Here is a 19,800-nt window from a genome sequence, read left to right as displayed (position 1 = left end):
CAAATCAGACGTCAAATAATTGAATATGTAGACACTGCACTCAGAAGAAAGGACTGAACTAAGATTAGACAGATCCACAGAGTGGGTGACAGCACCTGGGGCAGGCCTCACAAGGGGAGACATAACCCAGAGAGTGCCATGTTGGCAGGTGACCGTGACATGCTTCATAAACTTGACCTATGAGGAGCAGTGTATACATTTAGGGCTCGCGTGACCACCAGCACCCACCCCCAAGCCTCAATGCTCAGCCCTGAATGCTGCAGTAATGAGCATATGTGGTGGGAACACAGGTGCACTGGAGTCGAGAGACCTGTAATGCTGGTGTTAGCGCTGGACTACTCTTGACTCTAGTATCCTTGTATTCCAGAAACCATCATTTAAGCTAAAGTAATCCTAATGACATATTTCTTATTTCTGCTAGGTATTTTAGCACCAATTCTAGCATGAAATTACCACATTTCTAACTAAAACATACTACAACCTCCTACCACTTTATTTTAGTTCAACTATAAAACCCTCCAATAGAGTTCAACTTAGACTGAACTTTGAGTAAACTAAAACTTTATACAATGAATTCCTAAAGATCTGGAGCTTTTCCCCTAAATAAATTAAAATCAACTTTGAAAATTAAAAGCAATGGTGTTAGCCATAAAAATCTCAAAAATTAAAGTTCTGGATTCCATTTCATATTATTTTGAACAGTTTGCTATGATTTTTGCCAGCTCTGCAGACGAGATAGAATAATTACATTACTAGACATTAGTCAACAAAGTCCAGAGCAGAAGTGCCAGGTCAGCCCACCTGCTGGACGGCATGAGCTATGTGGCACTCAGGTTTCTTTTTCCTTTGAGGCCCTTTCTGAATATTGAGATGAATTATTAGCACGTACAATTAACACAAGGACAGCGAGCTCCATGAGAAGGGTCCGTGTATTCCCGGAGCCACACACAATGCCTGACACTCATGAGATGCTCAGCACACACCTCTGCCAGAGGAATGACACTCAGGGCGTAAAACCCTACCAGGATCTGGGAGAAAGGATACGGGAATAAAAGTCGTTGACTGCTGATAGACTGGTCATGTCTACTGCACCCGTCGTGGAGAGCCTGCAAATCAGCTTGGACTTGCTCTTCTGTTTATATCTGGAAGAGAAAATCAAGATGATCAATCTTCTTGCTTTCCTTCCACTACACTAAATATCTTATGTTTAAAAACATTAAACATGAAAAGAAAGTTTTCATATCACTTTAAAAGTCACATTTTATGATACTGAGGGAAAAAGTGAATTAGCTACCTTGATTTTTCTTTAGGGAAAAAAAACTGTTTTTCTATTAACATCTAATTATTTGTGGTGATTTCTGACATACGAAAGATCCCCCACCTCCTCCTCCTCCTTCAGTCTGTGGTCAAATGCACCAGCCTTTTACTATAGGGTATTTCCGTGTATGCTTAGAAAAACCTGCCCATCTCCCGCTACATATAACTGAACACATGCTTCAGCTTCGCTACCTTCCGAAACCCAACTGAAGTGGCTGCAAAGTGATCTCTAAGAGGAAGTCCCACAAGATCAGAAAGAGGAGGCAAGAACAAGAAGAGAAGCCGCCAACTCTCAGGGGCAAAGGGCTGTGCCAGCCGAGACGGGAAGCCTGTGACATGAGCTGATCTATGAAGCTCGCTCCTGGTAAGTAAAAATAAACTTCAGGCCAGGTGTGGTGGCTCATACCTGTAATCCTAGCACTTTGGGAGGCCAAGGCACACAGATCACAAGGTCAGGAGTTCGAGACCAGCCTGACCAACATAGTGAAACCCCGTCTCTACTAAAAGTACAAAAATTAGCCAGGTGTGGTGGGGGGCGCCTGTAATCCCAGCTACTTGGGAGGCTGAGGCAGGAGAATCACTTGAACCCGGGAGGCAGAGGTTGTGGTGAGCCAAGATCTCACTATTGCATTTCAGCCTGGCGACAGAGCGAGACTCCATCTCAAAAACAAACAAACAAACAAACAAACTTTAGGACTGAAAGTCCCAGGCATCTCCGAAGACAAGGCTGAGGGAGGGGCCACAGGAGGGAGCCGCTGGGTCCTGGAGCCCTTCCTCTGCGTACAACCTGACCCAGCACAGGCCAGAAGTCACTCCTGGGAAGCTGTGACACGGGACAGATGAGAGTGGGGACGCTCTCATTGAGACCAGGGATTCCCTGTAAGCCTGTCTATTGGCTGGGAGACCCAATCCTTTGCAGGTCCCAACCCGACATCCTTCCACGAGAGAAGCAGGCAGACGCGGTGCCCATTCCGACCGCAGGGCACTCGCCCCAATTAACAAACTGAAGTCACACATCTCAGAAACATAACTTTGATTAAGAAAGGTGTGCTTATGTTACACGCAAAAAAAAAAAAAAAAAAAAAAAAAAGACATGAATACATAGAAATACAGCAAAAATATAAAACTACGACCAAACACACCAATCTTAAAAAAAGGAAAAAGGGAAGCGGACAGGACTGGGAGACAGGTTCCTAATTCCCTCTGTAATATTTTCTTTCTTTAAAAATTATGGAAAACAAAGACAGTGAAATATTAATACTTGTCCAAGCTAAGTGTAGCTAAGGAGATATTTATTATTCCCCATATATATGTATATATTTGAAATAGTTCATAATTTAACTTTGTATTATCAATAGTATTTGTCCCACGTAACATCACTTCAATAGCTGCAGAGCCGAGATGATAACTGAGGTTCCTCAAATCCCCCCGATTCTCGCATTCTGTCATGCCAAAGGCCCCGCACATAGTAATACAAAGGGAGGTTTAAAATGCGTAGGATCTGGATAATTTCCTCTCATCAGGAGTTTAGTGATATGAGGTCATTATTAAATTTGGGGCAACTTTTTAAAATGTAAATACCTTTTCAACATCACATTATTGAAACGGCTTCCTCTGATCTAAAACTAATGCACAGGGTGGAGGGGTGCCTACCTCTTCATCTCATCTTTGCAAGTGTCAATGTGATACTTCAGTAGCTGAAATTCAGGACCAGAAGACAACAATATAAAGGAATCTATATAATAAAACTGTGCAGACTGTATCGGTTTAGAAAACATGTCTCTGCCCTGTAATGCAAATCAGTAATTATTGTCAATACGATAAATGTTAACAAAAACACTATTGCTCTAAACATAAAATTATTTCTTCTTAAAACCCAACATCTATTTATTCTAAATGCGTACATATACTTTGTTAGACCCAATCTACAATTTTTGTTTCTGCCTACTACTTCTGAAAGGTATTACATGATTAAAATTTCACTGTAATGAATGCTTTGAATTCCAGCCATTTAACAACTTTAAAAGAATTGAAACTTAGCAGTAAACCTACTAAGTAGCAAGGATTTTATTAAAGCTGAAATTTAAAATGTTTTAAAATGTAGTTCTGAGGTGTCTGCTCTCAAATTTAGACCTCAAAACCAAACGTGTTATGACACAGAGCAAGCTGACGGCATCCACAGTTCTCAGCAAACTACTTCCTGAAGCTGCTGCCAACGCTTCACCTTCAGAGAGGCCCTGGGTCTTCCTTAACTGACACTTCCTTTCTTGTCTTTCTCATCTTCAATCCCCTTTCTATAAAAGACCCATAGAAAATAAATGCCAACATCTTTGAAAATGCGACTGCTTTTTATGTTACGTTCTTTGCAAGTCGCCTGCTCATAATTTCATGATTTGAAGGTGAGTTTCCTACCATTTCCTTTTCTTTCCCTGTCCTAGTCATAAGGTTATCATCTTCCTGTCTCTCCTTTCCTGTTCCGCTCCCAAATGATCTCGTGTAAGTTCATCAAAACAAGTCACTCTTCTTCCTAAAATATACTTCCCCCACATAATAGCCCCTTGGCCATTTTGCTTCTGGTCTACGAAATCACATTGAATCAATATTTTAAATTCTTCAAATGTTTCAGTATTAATCATGTGGCATTCACAGACCATCACAAACATAAGGATAGATTTAAGCATATGAATGTATGCACGCACGTGGCAAGTATGTAAGTGTGCACGTGTGCATGCATCTATATGCGTGTGTGCCTGTGTGCGTGTGAATACGTGGCACGTATGTAAGTGTGCGCATGTGTATGCATATCATGTGTGCCTAGTGCACGTGTGTGAATATGTGGCAAACATGTAAGTGTGCACATGCATATGCATCCATATGCGTGTGCCTACTGCGTACGTGTGAATATATACATGTAGACACACATTTAAGAAACTAATCAATAACGTTTATTGCATTGAAGCAATAACTTTTAATCAATAACTTTTTTTAAAGCAAACTCGGCTTATGTCCCTTTCCTCATCTCCTGTTAAGGTAAAAGAATGAGACTTTTGAGAAGCTCTCAGCTCCTTTGGAAATGACTGCCCATGGCAGAGGTGACCGTCCATTACCAGAAGCAGTGCCAGCTCTGCCCCACGAGCTGACCACACCCGCAGGGTCCCATCCTGGGCTGCAGAGAGCAGCCACCTCCGGTCCTGGCTCCAGCACACGGTGTTCACCGCCCCGTCGTGACCTAACAGGAATGACCGGAGAGGGTGACTGTTTCTGCTGTTAGGATCAGTTTGACTGAGCGCTACTTCTCTGGCACTTTCATACAACACAGCCGGGACAGCATTTGTCCAGCAATAAGGGGTCGCCAGGAGGCTTCTCCTGGCCACAGTGAGGCCGCAGAGCCTGAGGCCGGGTACACCATCTCCCTTCAGCAGAGACTCAATGTGGCTTCTGAACGCAGTTGCTCAAAGCCTCGCGTTCCATTTTTTTCAGCTTTTATTTCAGATTCAGGAGGTGCAGGTGTGGGTTTGTTAGGAGTGTGCATTGTGTGGTGCTGAGGTTTGTGGTGTGATTGAATATGCCTCGGCCAGGCAGTGTAAAACCTCGCATTTCTTAAACTAAGAAGTTCAACATCATGTGTGCATCTGTGAGTGTATGTTATCAGAGAAGAACATGATAACAGTTAGTATTATAAGCTACAGTACAGAAATCTGTGGACTCCATGATAATGCATCCGTATTTTAAAGAACTGCCATCAACGTTGAAGAAAAAAGGGAAAAAAAAATCCCTGAGCACACACATATAAGTCGATCATTTGTTCTGACAGATTTGAAAAGTTTTGTCTAAACTTACAATAGCTGCTTGGATGCTGATTTCTGAGAGCGCCGATGCTAGTCTTCAGGCGTCTGAATATCAGCAGTGTGTGCTGCTCTGATATGAAACTAAGGTAGGCGATGAGGCAAACAGCCTTTATTTCATACACCTGTAAGAGCTTTTCTGTCCCCCCACCTCATTCTACTCCCCACCTCATCCTACCCCCCACCTCATCCTACCCCCCACCTCATCCTACTCTCAGCCTAACCCTGGGGCCCAGGCCCTGAGCCCGCGCTGGTTTCTGGACCTGTCTTGCCTCATAACCCCTAGAACGGCTGTCAGGCCGGAGGCGTCTTCAAACAGTCTCTCAGCTGCCGCCACCTGACGGTTCTAACAAGCAGCGGACGCAGAGGAAAGGAGAAAGCGAAGACGACCAGGGATGTGCTTCTCCTCAGAGGTCGGCCCTGGAGCGAAAGCCAGGCGTGTGGCATGGTGAGGAGGGCGAGAGGGGAGGAGGTGGGGAGGTGAGGGCAAGGAGAGGCCACGCCCAGCCCTGCAGCCTCTGACCCCCCAGCACCTGGGCTGGGACAGCAAAGAGAAAACTGACGGGCAGCCTCACTCATGCTTCCTGACAACAAATGACCCCAGACCTGCTCAGCGACCCCATTTCACCTCCATAGCTAAGCACTTTGTGATTAAAATCACAGGGGATGGGTAACCACAACTCCCGAGAAAATTCCTGCTGTAGCCGGGATCTTCCCACAGAGCAGAAGGCCCCTTCCTGCAGGCCTCAGCACGTGAATCACGCGTCACAATTTGTAGACCGGACAAGGAACTGCTATCTCACTACATCACATCTGCCAGGGAACCAACGTAAAAAGAAGGGAAAACCAGGAAAGACGTAATTGTAAGAACATAACTCAGTTCTGCAACAGGACGCCAGGAAACGCAGAGCAGAAATTTACAGCGCAGAAAAACGTGAAATAGCTTTGCTGCCCTCACGTGTAGAGTTCTGGCAGTTTTAGCAAAAGTACAGAGGCCGGTTAAGGAAAGCTCCAAACATTCCTCACTGCTGCTCAGCTAACAGCAGCCGCAAGACTCAAAGGAAAGTCATGTTCATGACTGCCATTAACAGATGCCACCCATGCTGCTTGTACTGAACACCAGTGGTGTCTGCAGCTCCGCACCATCCGAGAATATCACAGGTTCAGACACCTGCTGCGAGGCCTGGTCCAGGCAGCCTGGGCCATAAGGGCATCCTCCCAGTGAGAAGGGCCTTACGCTTCTGCCCAGTGACTGACCTCAGAAGTCACTCCATTACCAGCCGTGTGGCCCACTCTCTTCCAATATCAAGCTCAGACCAGCCTCTACTGCCTGACCCACAGGCTGCAAGAGGCCGCATGAGGTCACACAGGAGGGAGGGTGAAGTTACCGCTACCCACGCTCTTCCTTCTTCGTGAGACAGAGAATGTGTTTTTCTAGTCCTTCCCACCTCCTCCTATGAGCACAGCGTCTGCTGGGGGCCCAGTGGTCCACTAAGCCACCAAGGCCAGCAGAGGCAATGCAGGCATTGCAAAATGCCACCTTGTGCTCAGTCCTAACAAGTCGGCCTGGTCCTTCATCTCAAGTGTCAGGGACGGACTTCCACTCCCAGGATGAAAACAATGGCAATTCCTTAGAACTTGCCAAAGGTGGGATCCCCCTTCTCTCCCAAGCTCCAGCCCCAGATATATGCGTGAAGTGCTGTGGCCACAGGGTGCATCGAAGACGAGTCACCGCAGGCAAGGCCAATCCCCACGAAGCAATGTGCCCATGGGGGACCACACGGGTGCCTCTTCCTCTCTCTCCCCACCATCTCCTCACTGTACGGAAGGCCTCCCTCCTCTTTTCAATTGATCAGTTTCCCCTGTGGTGTGTGTGATGAGATGAGGAGCTTCAGAAAGAGAGTGAAAAGGATTCTAAAACCGTGTCTAGGTCAGGGTTTTGTTTGTTTGTTTGTTTGAGACAGAGTCTTGCTCTGTCACCCAGGCTACAGTGCAGTAGTGCCATCTCAGCTCACTGCAACCTCTGCGGTTCAAGCGATTTTCCTGGGTTCAAGCGATTCTCGTGCGTCAGCCCCCTGAGTAGCTGGGATTACAGGTGCTCTCCACCATACCCAGCTAATTTTTGTATTTTTTAGCAGAGAAGGAGTTTTGCCATGTTGGTCAGGCTGGTCTCAAACTCCTGATCTCAAGTGATTCATCCACCTCACCCTCCCAAAGTGCTGGGATTACAGGCGTGAGTTGCCATGCATGGCCTAGGTCAGAGCTTGAGACCTCTGGACCTAGACTTCCTTTGGACGCGGCCCCGTGGTGGGGAAGCAGTCAAGGGTGTGGCGACATAAGCAGCACGGAGGCCAGCATGTGCAGTCTCTGCTCAGAGAAGAAGAGCAGAAGCCACTCAGCACAGCTCGAGCCAACCAAAAGCTCAGGAACAGGAGAGACACAGATCTTCACTTCATACTTTGACAAAGATTTCTTTTTTATACAATTCCACTATCTGTAATGCAATTTTAGATTTAATCTTCCGAAATGCCTGACCCCAGAACTTCACAACAATCACCACTGGCTCCAGGGCGCGTACAGACGATGCAGCTCTCCTGCGCAGCGCGCTCAGAACCCACCATCCTGTATCGCTGAGAATCTACTCTGTGCCAGGCACATGCTTGGCGGAAGGCCTGGGACTCTGTCTTTGGACTAGACACAATTTTTGATAGGAAAAATTCTAAAATCTAAAGCAGAAACACATTAACTCCTTTATTAAATTAAATACGGTTGCTCTCAGTGGTTTTCAGGATGGGATGTGCTACCTGACTGTGTGCTCAGAGGCCCCTGAACTCTCCAGGAGGAAATTTGAATTTATACTTATTTGTCCCAGATCATAATGGAAATAAAGACACTCATTTTTCTGTGTTCTGGGCAGGTGCTGAGAGACCAGTCACATTTTCAATGTTGAGTGATGTCACTATTAAACGTTACACACCCAAAGTGAAGTGATGTGGCTTGTGCAGTTGAGATGGGTAAATGTGGCACTTTTCCCCCACACAAAAACAGAGTAAGTTTTCGTAAAGATGAATTTGAAAAACCACTGCATTTTCTTAGTTCAGTGAGAAGCCCTTTTTCCAACAATAAAATACACAGGGACACATCCACGGTCAACAGAACCACCACTCCTATCAATCAATGAAAGAGGCCGGCTCAGGGCTCCCGGGTGCATGGTGAAGATTCTGAGGCTACCCAATAGATGCGGGGTGGGACTAGGAGCAAGGGGCTCAAAGGGCAAGGGTGGCATCCAGGCCAAGACCGGAGAACTGTGCTCTGCCCAGACCATGCAGGGGCGGCAGCTTTGCTCATGCAGGAGCCGAGTCCAGCTCTGCCTGCCCTTGGGGGCCTCCGAGACGTGGCCCCGGGCGTTAGCAAGCAGAGGGCGTGAGGCCGGAGTCACTGGGGGCGCTCATCTGCTCCCAGGTGTGGCCTTGCCCGGGCCTGGCTCCCGTTGCCTCCGTCCCCATCTCAGCCCCACCAGGCCCCACCTCCGCATTTCCTAACGACTGCCCTTGGGGTGGTCACGCAACAGGCTGAGTGTCCCATATTCGCAATGCTGGGGATCAGAGCTGTTCTGGATTTCCCATTCTTTCCGATTGTGGAATATCTGCATTATGGCAAGTAAGCAACCCTAACCCGAAAATCCGAAATCTGAGATGCTTCAACGGGCATCTCCTCGGTGTTATGTCCGCACTCAAAGCGTTCTGGATTTGGGGGTATTTGGATTTCAGAATTTTGGATCAGGGATGCTAAACCTGTATAAAACAGAAGGACTAGTGAGATATTTTTTGTTGTTTCTGTGCTTTGGTTAAAATATCTACCAAGTGTAAGTTCTGAGGCAAGCAGTATCAGGACCCTAACAAAGAGCTGTCAGGTTTTATGGAATTAGAATTAGGAATCAAATATATATCCCAGTTATGAGTTAAAATGGTCATAATTTTAACACTGTTTCTCTCAGATCTACTTTTAAAAGAAAATAGTTTGCTTTGTTACGTTTATAAAAATCTCTATGCACAAACCCTACTAAATTTCAAAATACATTTCAACTGTATGCCTTTCAATTACATTAATTAAATATATTTCAATTATTTAGGATTCAACTTCACTCACTCCCCTAAAACTCTACAGATGATCGGCTCTTGGCCTCCAGGGCACCAGCCACGGAAGTGCTGCCATGCTATTCTCATGAGTAATGTTTACCCTGTTTGGTTTAAGATCTCAGTGAATCCAGTTTAGACCCCAATTCAAGCTTTGGTTTTGTTCTGCTGATGTCCTGAAGGAAACAAAAGTGTCCTTTAGAAACTGACAACCAGGACCTAAATGAGACCCATCCTTAAGTTCATACTGACTGAAATTAAGACACATTTTACCTGAAAACACAGCAGGTGTCCCAGTCAGGCTGGCACCAAAAACGAGCGATAGATGGTTAGACAACCCACAGGCCAGCCACTGCCCATCTCCTGTTAAAAGAATTTAAAAAAAGATCTCTTAGAAAAGCCTAATACGTAGGAGTCACACTGTAGACAGGAGTCACACTGTAAAAAAGCCTAGTTCACAGGGTTACACTGTAGAAAAGCCTAGTTCACAGGCTCACACTGTAGAAAAGCCTAGTTTGTAGGAATCACAGGGTAGAAAAGCCTAGTTTACAGGATCACACTGTAGAAAAGCCTCGTTTACAGGGTCACACTGCACAAAAGCCGAGTTGACAGGGTCACACTGTAGAAAAGCCTAAATTCATAGGAGTCACAGTGTAGAAAAGCCTAGTTCACAGGGTCACACTGTAGAAAAGCCTAGTTCACAGGAGTCACACTACAAAAGCCGAGTTCACAAGGTCACACTGTATAAAAGCCGAGTTCACAGGGTCACACTGTAGAAAAGCCTAGTTCACAGGGTCACACTGTAGAAAAGCCTAGTTCACAGGGTCACACTGTAGAAAAGCCTAGTTCACAGGGTCACACTGTAGAAAAGCCTAGTTCACAGGGTCACACTGTAGAAAAGCCTAGTTCATAGGGGTCACACTGTAGAAAAGCCGAGTTCACAGGGTTACACTGCACAAAAGCCGAGTTCACAGGGTCACACTGTAGAAAAGCTTAATTCATAGGCGTCACAGTGTAGAAAAGCCGAGTTCACAGGGTCACACTGTACAAAAGCCTAGTTCACAGGGTCACATTGTAGAAAAGCCTAGTTCACAGGGTCACATTGTAGAAAGGCCTAGTTCACACGAGTCACATTGTAGAAAAGCCAAGTTCACAGGAGTCACAGTGTAGAAAAGCCGAGTTCACAGGGTCATACTGTAGAAAAGCCGAGTTCACAGGGTCACACTGTACAAAAGCCTAGTTCACAGGAGTCACACTGTACAAAAGCCTAGTTCACAGGGTCACATTGTAGAAAGGCCTAGTTCACACGAGTCACATTGTAGAAAAGCTGAGTTCACAGGAGTCACAGTGTAGAAAAGCCGAGTTCACAGGAGTCACACTGTAGAAAAGCCTTGTTCGTAGGAGTCACACTGTATAAAAGCCTAGTTCACAGGAGTCACACTGTAGAAAAGTCTAGTTCACAGGGTCACATTGTAGAAAAGCTGAGTTCACACGGTCACAGGTAGAAAAGCCGAGTTCACAGGGTCAAACTGTAGAACAGCCAAGTTCACAGGGTCACAAGTAGAAAAGCCGAGTTCACAGGGTCACACTGTAGAAAAGCCTAGTTCACAGGGTCACACTGTAGAAAAGTCTAGTTCACAGGGTCACACTGTAGAAAAGCCTAGTTCACAGGTTCACAGGTAGAAAAGTCTAGTTCACAGGGTCACACTGTAGAAAAGTCTAGTTCACAGGGTCACACTATAGAAAGGCCTAGTTCACAGAGTCACACTGTAGAAAAGCGTAGTTCACAGGGTCACACTGTAGAAAAGCCTAGTTCACAGGGTCACACTGTAGTAAAGCCTAGTTCACAGGGTCACACTGTAGAAAAGTCTAGTTCACAGGGTCACACTGTAGAAAAGCCTAGTTCACAGGGTCACACTGTAGAAAAGCCTAGTTCACAGGGTCACACTGTAGAAAAGTCTAGTTCACAGGGTCACACTGTAGAAAAGCCTAGTTCACAGGGTCATACTGTAGAAAAGTCTAGTTCACAGGGTCACACTGTAGAAAAGCCTAGTTCACAGGGTCACACTGTAGAAAAGTCTAGTTCACAGGGTCACACTGTAGAAAAGCCTAGTTCACAGGTTCACAGGTAGAAAAGTCTAGTTCACAGGGTCACACTGTAGAAAAGTCTAGTTCACAGGGTCACACTATAGAAAGGCCTAGTTCACAGAGTCACACTGTAGAAAAGCGTAGTTCACAGGGTCACACTGTAGAAAAGCCTAGTTCACAGGGTCACACTGTAGTAAAGCCTAGTTCACAGGGTCACACTGTAGAAAAGTCTAGTTCACAGGGTCACACTGTAGAAAAGCCTAGTTCACAGGGTCACACTGTAGAAAAGCCTAGTTCACAGGGTCACACTGTAGAAAAGTCTAGTTCACAGGGTCACACTGTAGAAAAGCCTAGTTCACAGGGTCATACTGTAGAAAAGTCTAGTTCACAGGGTCACACTGTAGAAAAGCCTAGTTCACAGGGTCACACTGTAGAAAAGTCTAGTTCACAGGGTCACACTGTAGAAAAGCCTAGTTCACAGGTTCACAGGTAGAAAAGTCTAGTTCACAGGGTCACACTGTAGAAAAGTCTAGTTCACAGGGTCACACTGTAGAAAGGCCTAGTTCACAGAGTCACACTGTAGAAAAGCGTAGTTCACAGGGTCACACTGTAGAAAAGCCTAGTTCACAGGGTCACACTGTAGAAAAGCCTAGTTCACAGGGTCACACTGTAGAAAAGTCTAGTTCACAGGGTCACACTGTAGAAAAGCCTAGTTCACAGGTTCACAGGTAGAAAAGTCTAGTTCACAGGGTCACACTGTAGAAAAGTCTAGTTCACAGGGTCACACTGTAGAAAGGCCTAGTTCACAGACTCACACTGTAGAAAAGCGTAGTTCACAGGGTCACACTGTAGAAAAGCCTAGTTCACAGGGTCACACTGTAGAAAAGTCTAGTTCACAGGGTCATACTGTAGAAAAGTCTAGTTCACAGGGTCACACTGTAGAAAAGCCTAGTTCACAGGGTCATACTGTAGAAAAGTCTAGTTCACAGGGTCACACTGTAGAAAAGCCTAGTTCACAGGGTCACACTGTAGAAAGGCCTAGTTCACAGGGTCACACTGGAGAAAAGCCTAGTTCACAGGAGTCACACTGTAGAAAAGCCTAATTCATAGGAGTCACACTGACCACAGGCAAGAGTAGAACTTCTAGTTGGCCTGGTTCTAAGACACAAACACTAACATTGGCATGGGGGTCTGCGGCGCCAGCCCGTGTTAATCCTTTCTCATATCCTCTACCAACAACTTTGTAAGGCACTGCCTTTGTCATCCTCGCCGTCCTTCCTTAACAGAAGAGGAACAGCAGGATGAGCAGCGGGATGAGAGACTGTGGCTGCTGTACGAGGTTGTGAACAGGAAAAGCTGTACCCAAAAGGTCCCTTCACTCAGGACAGGACGCCCCCTGAAACACGGCCGGGGCCCGCCTCAAATCGGCAGAGCGCCCAGAGGCATACTCAGTGAAGCGGTTACATTGAAACATTTCCGAAAACAGGGTAGAAATAAATGATAGAGCTGGGAGCAGTGGCTCACCGCCTGTAATCCCAGTACTTTGGGAGGCTGAGGCAGGAGGATCACCTGAGGTCAGGAGTTTGAGACCAGCCTGGCCAACATGGCGAAATCCCGTCTCTACTAAAAATACAAAAATTAGCCGGGCATGGTGCCGCATGCCTGTAATCCCCAGCTACTCAGGAGGCTGAGGCAGGAGAATCGCTTGAACCCAGGAGGCGGAGATTACAGTGAGCCAAGATTGTGCCACTGCACTCCAGCCTGGGCAACAGAGTGGGACTCCGTCTCAAAAAGAAAGAAAGAAAGAAAGGAAAGAAAGAAAGGAAAGAAAGAGAGAGAGAGAGAGAGAAGAGGAGAGAGAGAGAGAGAGAGAGAGAGAGAAAGAAAGAAAGAAAGAAAGAAAGAAAGAAAGGAAAGAAAGAAAGAAAGAAAGAAAGAAAGAAAGAAAGAAAGAAAGAAAGAAAGAAAAGAAGGGAGGGAGGGAGGGAGGGAGGGAGGGAGGGAGGGAGGGAAAGGAAAGGAAAGGAAAGGGAGGGAGGGAGGGAGGGAGGGAGGGAGGGAGGGAGGGAGGAAGGAAGGAAGGAAGGAAGGAAGGAAGGAAGGAAGGAAGGAAGGAAGGAAGGAAGGAAGGAAGGAATTATAGATGTCACCCACAATATTCAAACTTGAAGGCTGCTAACACGGAAGGATTGTTCTGGTCTATCAAAGATCAAAAGGACATTTACTGATAATACTACTTAATTTCCGAAAATGATTTTAAAACTTCTTTGGCTACAATTATATAATAAAATAAAGGGAATTCAGCGGAGTAGTAAATGGTAACCCTTAGGCGACTCAACCCTCTGGACAGATGGCATGAGGGTGGGACAAGGTACCGGCCCAGACAGGACTTTCTGTCCAGCCCCAGGCAAGGGCACAGTTCACCTGCAAGGAAACCTCACTTCTGAGAAGCGTTCAAGTGCTGGAACGACCTAGCCGAGGCCAAGGGCACTCTCACAAGCTGCTCCTCTTCTGTCAAACATTATTTAGAAAAAATTGCTGAGATCCAAGAGAAGCCTGATGAAGGCATTATCAGGACACGCATGAGATACAGGGCGACTGTCACGGAAGCCGAGACACACTCAGCCCTGCAGGAAAAGGGCCCGGCTGAGGGTCTGGTAAGGAAGGAATCCTGTGCACAGCCTGCGCAGTGTCATCCCCAGCCTGGCATCTCCAGCCTATCCATGAGCGGAGACCGCATCTCCAGAGGGAAGCAGCGACTGTTCCGTTAGCTTCTCGGCCTGCCAAAGCCCTCCCACTGCGCCCACCTTAACACTTCTGTAGGAGGGATCAGACACACAGAGAGCAAAATCCGGAGGAGCTGGACACAGAACAGCAAATTCGCTGCTAGTGAGTGAGTGCCAGTCTCTGCGCCAACGCAGGGGCGAGATGCCCAGTGATCACCCTCAGTATAGTCGAGTGAAACGGAGTCTCAGTTTTTATCCAGACACAAACCATGCCATGCAACTTCAAGTAACCAGCGTTTTAAAAAATATATTTACAATTATGATACAATACAAAAACGTTTACAGTGGACAGAATAAAAGACTTACAAACGAAATGCTACCCAGCTCCCGTGGGACGTGGCGCACCTGAGTACTGGAGGCAGCACACACGTGTGCAGGTGGGGGCGGCGGCAACCTGGGGGCCAGGCTTGGTGGGCACAGCGCGCTCCATGGGGTACGGCTCCCTGAGGGAAGGCCACAGGTAACAGCGATTGGGAGACATTCAAAGTGAGATCAGAAGTAAAACATAAGCAGGAAATGAAGTGGGCTTCCCCTCCATCGACATGTATAACTGTATTCCAGTAAACTTGAAAATTTACCTATATATGTCTATATTTAGACTCTTACATTCAAAATCATGAAATAACTCTTTTAAATAGACTTACATTCCATATTGCCAAAAAAGACATGTATTTTATATAGAAAATAGCAAGGATTTCTTGTGTTTCATGTAAACTGATATGAGTACTGTGACGATTTGGGGGTGAGGGTTCTCACTAACAGAAAATGAATTTCACTTTCCAGTCTCATGCCGCTGTGGGTGGCATCATCTACAGATGCCTTCCGGGTACATGCCAATGCCTTCCATAAACACGCCTGGGCCCTGCGTGGCATTTGGAGGCCTCGCCACCACTGCTGCCCAGCAGCTCTCAGCAGATGGCCCACGAGAGCTAAATGCAGAAGAGGCAACGCGCTCTGCCTGGAAAGCGGGGCCCTCACAGAAAAAATTACCAACAGAATTAGAGCTGAATGGAACTCTGATGCCACACTTCATCTGCATAAGGCCTGGATGCATTTTGCTGCAAGCATATGCGTAATATCAAGCAGAGCGTGGCAGGAACAGCAGCAAGGCTGCAGAAAAACGCAGTGAACACGGGCAAAATCAATATTGGTGCTCTGTAACACAGTGATTGAAAGCAGACCCATTTACGTTAAAATGAGTTTTAAGTGCAGTAGCCCGTATCTCTCCTCAATGTAATCTTAAATCCAGGACTGGGAGGGACCCTAGACCCCAAGCTCTTCCCTGTCCAGTCACAAGGGGCCCAGGTGTCTGCAGGACATGCCCACAGTCAGAGCCGCAGCCAGTGTGGAGCCAGTCCCATGGACAGGCGTTCTCCCCAGTGGCGCGGGCCACGGCCACTCAGAATGAGCACCTGGCACTACAACGGCCCCAGTGTTTTCACCCAATTCACGTGCATGACAGGGAGGAGCACTGGCTATGGCATTTTCTAAACCAAATTTTAACAAAAATTTAATATTTCAAAATTGTTAAGGTGGTAAGAACAGACCATGTCTGAAAAATTAACAGGAAAGAATTAAATTTGGCTAAAAAGATATATAAATAATATTCATATACATATCTGTGTACTTATGTACGTAAACATATGTACACATATAAGGTCTTATACCTGTTTGGAAAAGAACCCATTAAAGCATTGGAAAGGTCTAGGTTATTTCAAATGTACTTGGAATGTGCACGACACCACACACCGTGCACAGCTGCTCCTGCGTCTTGAAGATCCTTTCCCCTCACTCTTGATGTTGGTCTTTGGTGAAAACATAGTCACACTGTGGAAAGAAAACTCTTATATCTCTCTCAAATACTAAGAGCTCCAAGGTTCTTAAGAGATTTATATTTTACAGTGAAAAAAATTATATACGTAGATACAGACATCTGCATAAATGCTTTTGGGCCCCTCCCACCTGTCCTCCAGCCCTCAAGTCACCTCGTCCCCTCCTGTGTCTCTCACGCTGCCTCAGAGATGTTGTCCTGCTACACATCGTCCTGTGACTCCTTTAAAATCCTGTAATGGGACCCTGATGCTGGGCTTTTCCTTTAAGTCCAAAGCCTCAGGCTGGCACTCAGGGCCACCAATGTCCGTTAACCCCTCATTCCCTGGGGCTCCCACACAAAGCCTGACACTCACAACATGCTTTAATATGGCAGAACTGGGGAATCCATACAAAGCTGCAGATGCCACTGGAGCAGAATTCATCCATCCAACCATCATCCATCCATTCACTCATCCCTCCATTCCTCCATCCCCGCCATCCATTCACCCACACATCCATCTCTCATCTCTCTCCATCCATCCCCCCTCCATCAATGGAGCCACTCATCCATCCCTCATCTCTGCATCCCTCCATCCCTGCCATCCATCCACCCACTCATCCGTCTCTCATCCCTCCATCCCTCCATCCATCCACCCACACATCCATCCCTCATCTCTCCATTCCTTCATCCCCTCCATCCAGCCACCCATGCAGCCATTCCTCATCTCTCCATTCCTTCATCCCCTCCATCCAGCCACCCATGCAGCCATTCCTCATCTCTCCATCCTTCCATCCCCTACCATCCATGCACCCACACACCCATCTCTCATCCCTCAACCCCCTTCCATCCATCCACCCACACATCCATCCCTCATCTCCCCACCCCTCCATCACCTCCATCTACTCATCCATCTCTCATCTCTGCATCCCTCCTTCCCCTTCATCCATCCACCCACTCATCTTCCATCCCCTCCATCCATCCCTCCACTTATCCGTCTCTCTCTCTCCATCCCTCCATCTCCCACCATCCATGCACCTACTCATCCATCCCTCATCTCTCCATCCTTCCATCCCCTCCATCCACCCACCCACCCATCCATCCCTCATCTCTCCATCCTTCCATCTCCTCATCTATCCACCCACTCATCCCTCATCTCTCCATCCTTCCATCCCCTCCATCCACCCACCCACTCATCCATCCCTCATCTCTGCATCCCTCCATCCCCTCCATCTGTCCACCCACTCATCCATCTCCGTCATCCCTCCATCCCTTCATCTATCCACTCACTCATCCATCCCTCATCTCTCCATCTCTCTATCCCCCTCCATCTACCCACTCATCCATCTCTCATCCCCCTATTCCTTCATCCCCTCCATCCATGTACCCATTCATCCATCGCTCATCTCCCCATCCCTCCATCCCCTCCATCCATGCACCCATTCATCCATCTTTTATCCCTCCATCCTCATCATCCATCTACCAACTCATCCATCTTTCATCTCTGTACCCCTCCATCCCTCCATCCACCCACCCACTCATCCATCCCTCATCCATCCCTCCATCCATCCTCCCATCCATCTCTCATCCCTCCATCCCCTCCATCCATCCCCCCACTTATCCATCTCTCATCCCTCCATCCCCTCCATCCATCCACCCACTCATCCATCCGTCTCTCCATCACTCCATCCCCTCCATCCATCCCCCCCCTTATCCACCTCTCATCTCTCCATCCCAAATCCCCACCATCCATGCACATATGCATCCATCTCTCATCCCTCCATCCCCTTCTGTCCAACTCTCCATCCATCCATTCCTCCAGAAGTGCCTTATGAGGGTCCAGGGTGCTGAGTGCTGTCCCAGACACAGGGATTTAAAGAACAGCTAAGAAGACACAGTCACCATTGTTCAAGCCAAAGAGAACAAGCAGAGCAGGGAAGAGCTTGGAGGGTTGGAGGCTGTGTTTACGCAGTGGCCTGGGATTTCTGCCTGGAGCACAGCAGTGCCAGGGGGCAGGGTGGGAGTCAGGGAGTAGCCAGGGGAACATGAAGCGGGGAGCTTGGTAGAGGTGAGCACCAACCAGGGAGATGAGTGTGTGCACTGAGGACAGGGACTCCAGGTAACAGAGTCATTTTGGCCACTATGTTAAGAGACATAAAAGGTCAAGAGGTGAGGTAGGAGGCGGGGTATATGTCTGCATTTTCTTTAGAAAAGTCATATTTGCCTTTCAGGAGTGGGCTTGTGAAAGTTTAGGAAATCTCAAGGCCACCCCGTGGTTTCTTGGCTGCTTCGTATCTCCTTGCCTTGGAGCAGTCTTGCTAACTCAGGGCCTAAATGCACTCTGTTATTGTGCTCTGATGTTACAGCAAAGTTATGTTCTAAGAAGAACATTGTGTCTGGCCTTGATGGGCCGTGTTTGTTTACAGCATCGTCCTGCTCTCCCAGCCCCAGAGCCCACCAGCTTCCTCTCACCTCCCGGGACCACCACGTTATCAGAAAAGGACACGGAGGGCTGCTCTGAGACCCAGCACACAGTTAGTGCTCAGGAAACATTTGCTGCTGCAGCTGCTGCTAACTGGCATGCTGGGGTCCAACCCACCACATTTTAACTTCTGTTTCTATTGCTATGTCCTCTCTCCATGCCGTGACCCTCGGGGATGTATGTGTGTCCCTACTGTGTTAAAGTCCCGCATCTGTGACGCAGGTACATTTCTGTCTCTCACTGACATGAGTTTACTCACTGTGGTGCTGACGCATAACCAGATGATCTGACCTTACTGTGGAAAACCAGGCGCTGGTCCTTCATGACGCTCTGTGCAGCTGTGGAAAGGCAATTTTAAAGAAGAAACAAACACTTAAAATTAGCATCTCAGGATGGACATGAGAAGAACAGAGCCTCTTCAAAACAGAATGAATTTCTGACCATAAATGTAAGAGGTTTCATATCTGAAGTCACACCAACCATCATCAGCCAAAGATTAAATCAAGGGGTTAAAAGGATAAGAAAACAGCCCAAGTTGGTTGTTTTGTTGTTGCGTTGTTTTGTTTTCGTTTTTCTTTTTGGAGATGGAGTCTCGCTTTATCACTCAGGCTGGAGTGCAGTGGTGCGAGCTCGGCTCACCGAAACCTCCACCTCCCATGTTCAAGCGATTCTCCTGCCTCAGTCTCCTGAGTAGCTGGGATTACAGGTGTCCACCACCACACCCGGCTAATTTTTGCATTTGTAGTAGAGAGGGGGTTTCACCATGTTGGTCAGGATGGTCTTGATCTCCAGGCCTCATGATCCGCCCGCCTCGGCCTCCCAAAGTGCTGGGATTACAGGCGTAAGCCACTGTGCCCAGCCTAGCCTATTTTACATTTTGCATAGCACTACCAATTGACAAAAACTCTGACACCACGTGAACTTACCACAAATATTTACAAATCAAAAAAATGTTTTCAGATCAAATATAGTTTTGCCAGAACTATTTATTTTTGCATAAATTTAATAGCTGGTGTTCAATATGAATAGTCTGTACAATATTATAAAACAGCTTTAGAAAAATGGATATTTGCATAATACTGAAAAATTCTAAAAAAAGTTATTCTTTTTAAAAACAAAGAAATTCAGTTCTGTTTCTGGCACTATGTTATACAGGAAAACCTAATCACATTCCCATTAAGAATCAAGTGGCCCTAAGAGAGTATTAACTTAATATTATGGACGTCTCACTGTGCAAATCAGAGTCCAGGAGGTGACCAGGAATCTGTAAGCCAGGTCTCCTCCCTGGGCCTGGGCTCCACCAACCTCACAGGCTTGCAGAGGGCGAAGCCGGACC

At 46.9% G+C, this 19,800-nt stretch overlaps 1 protein-coding gene across 8 annotated transcripts in view; it reads right to left on the bottom strand.

Annotated features, from left to right (window-relative positions):
• The window catches only part of WDR27 (WD repeat domain 27), a 246,079-nt gene that overhangs the window by 178,988 nt on the left and 47,291 nt on the right, over positions 1 to 19,800 (bottom strand). For all 8 annotated transcript variants that reach the window (XM_073022250.1, XM_073022253.1, XM_073022254.1 and 5 more), the window contains 7 exons: positions 18,724 to 18,802; positions 15,922 to 15,999; positions 14,518 to 14,615; positions 9,572 to 9,661; positions 4,425 to 4,546; positions 2,971 to 3,104; positions 1,045 to 1,142 (listed from right to left, as the gene is read on the bottom strand). In XM_073022250.1, the coding sequence (XP_072878351.1) occupies positions 1,045 to 1,142; positions 2,971 to 3,104; positions 4,425 to 4,546; positions 9,572 to 9,661; positions 14,518 to 14,615; positions 15,922 to 15,999; positions 18,724 to 18,802 (699 nt within the window). The remainder of the gene's footprint in view (positions 1 to 1,044; positions 1,143 to 2,970; positions 3,105 to 4,424; positions 4,547 to 9,571; positions 9,662 to 14,517; positions 14,616 to 15,921; positions 16,000 to 18,723; positions 18,803 to 19,800) is intronic.

This window comes from Chlorocebus sabaeus, chromosome 13 (assembly GCF_047675955.1).
Source record: "Chlorocebus sabaeus isolate Y175 chromosome 13, mChlSab1.0.hap1, whole genome shotgun sequence".
Taxonomy (NCBI): Eukaryota; Metazoa; Chordata; class Mammalia; order Primates; family Cercopithecidae; genus Chlorocebus; species Chlorocebus sabaeus.
Note: the sequence above shows the minus strand (reverse complement) of the source record. Positions and strands in the feature narration are given on the sequence as shown.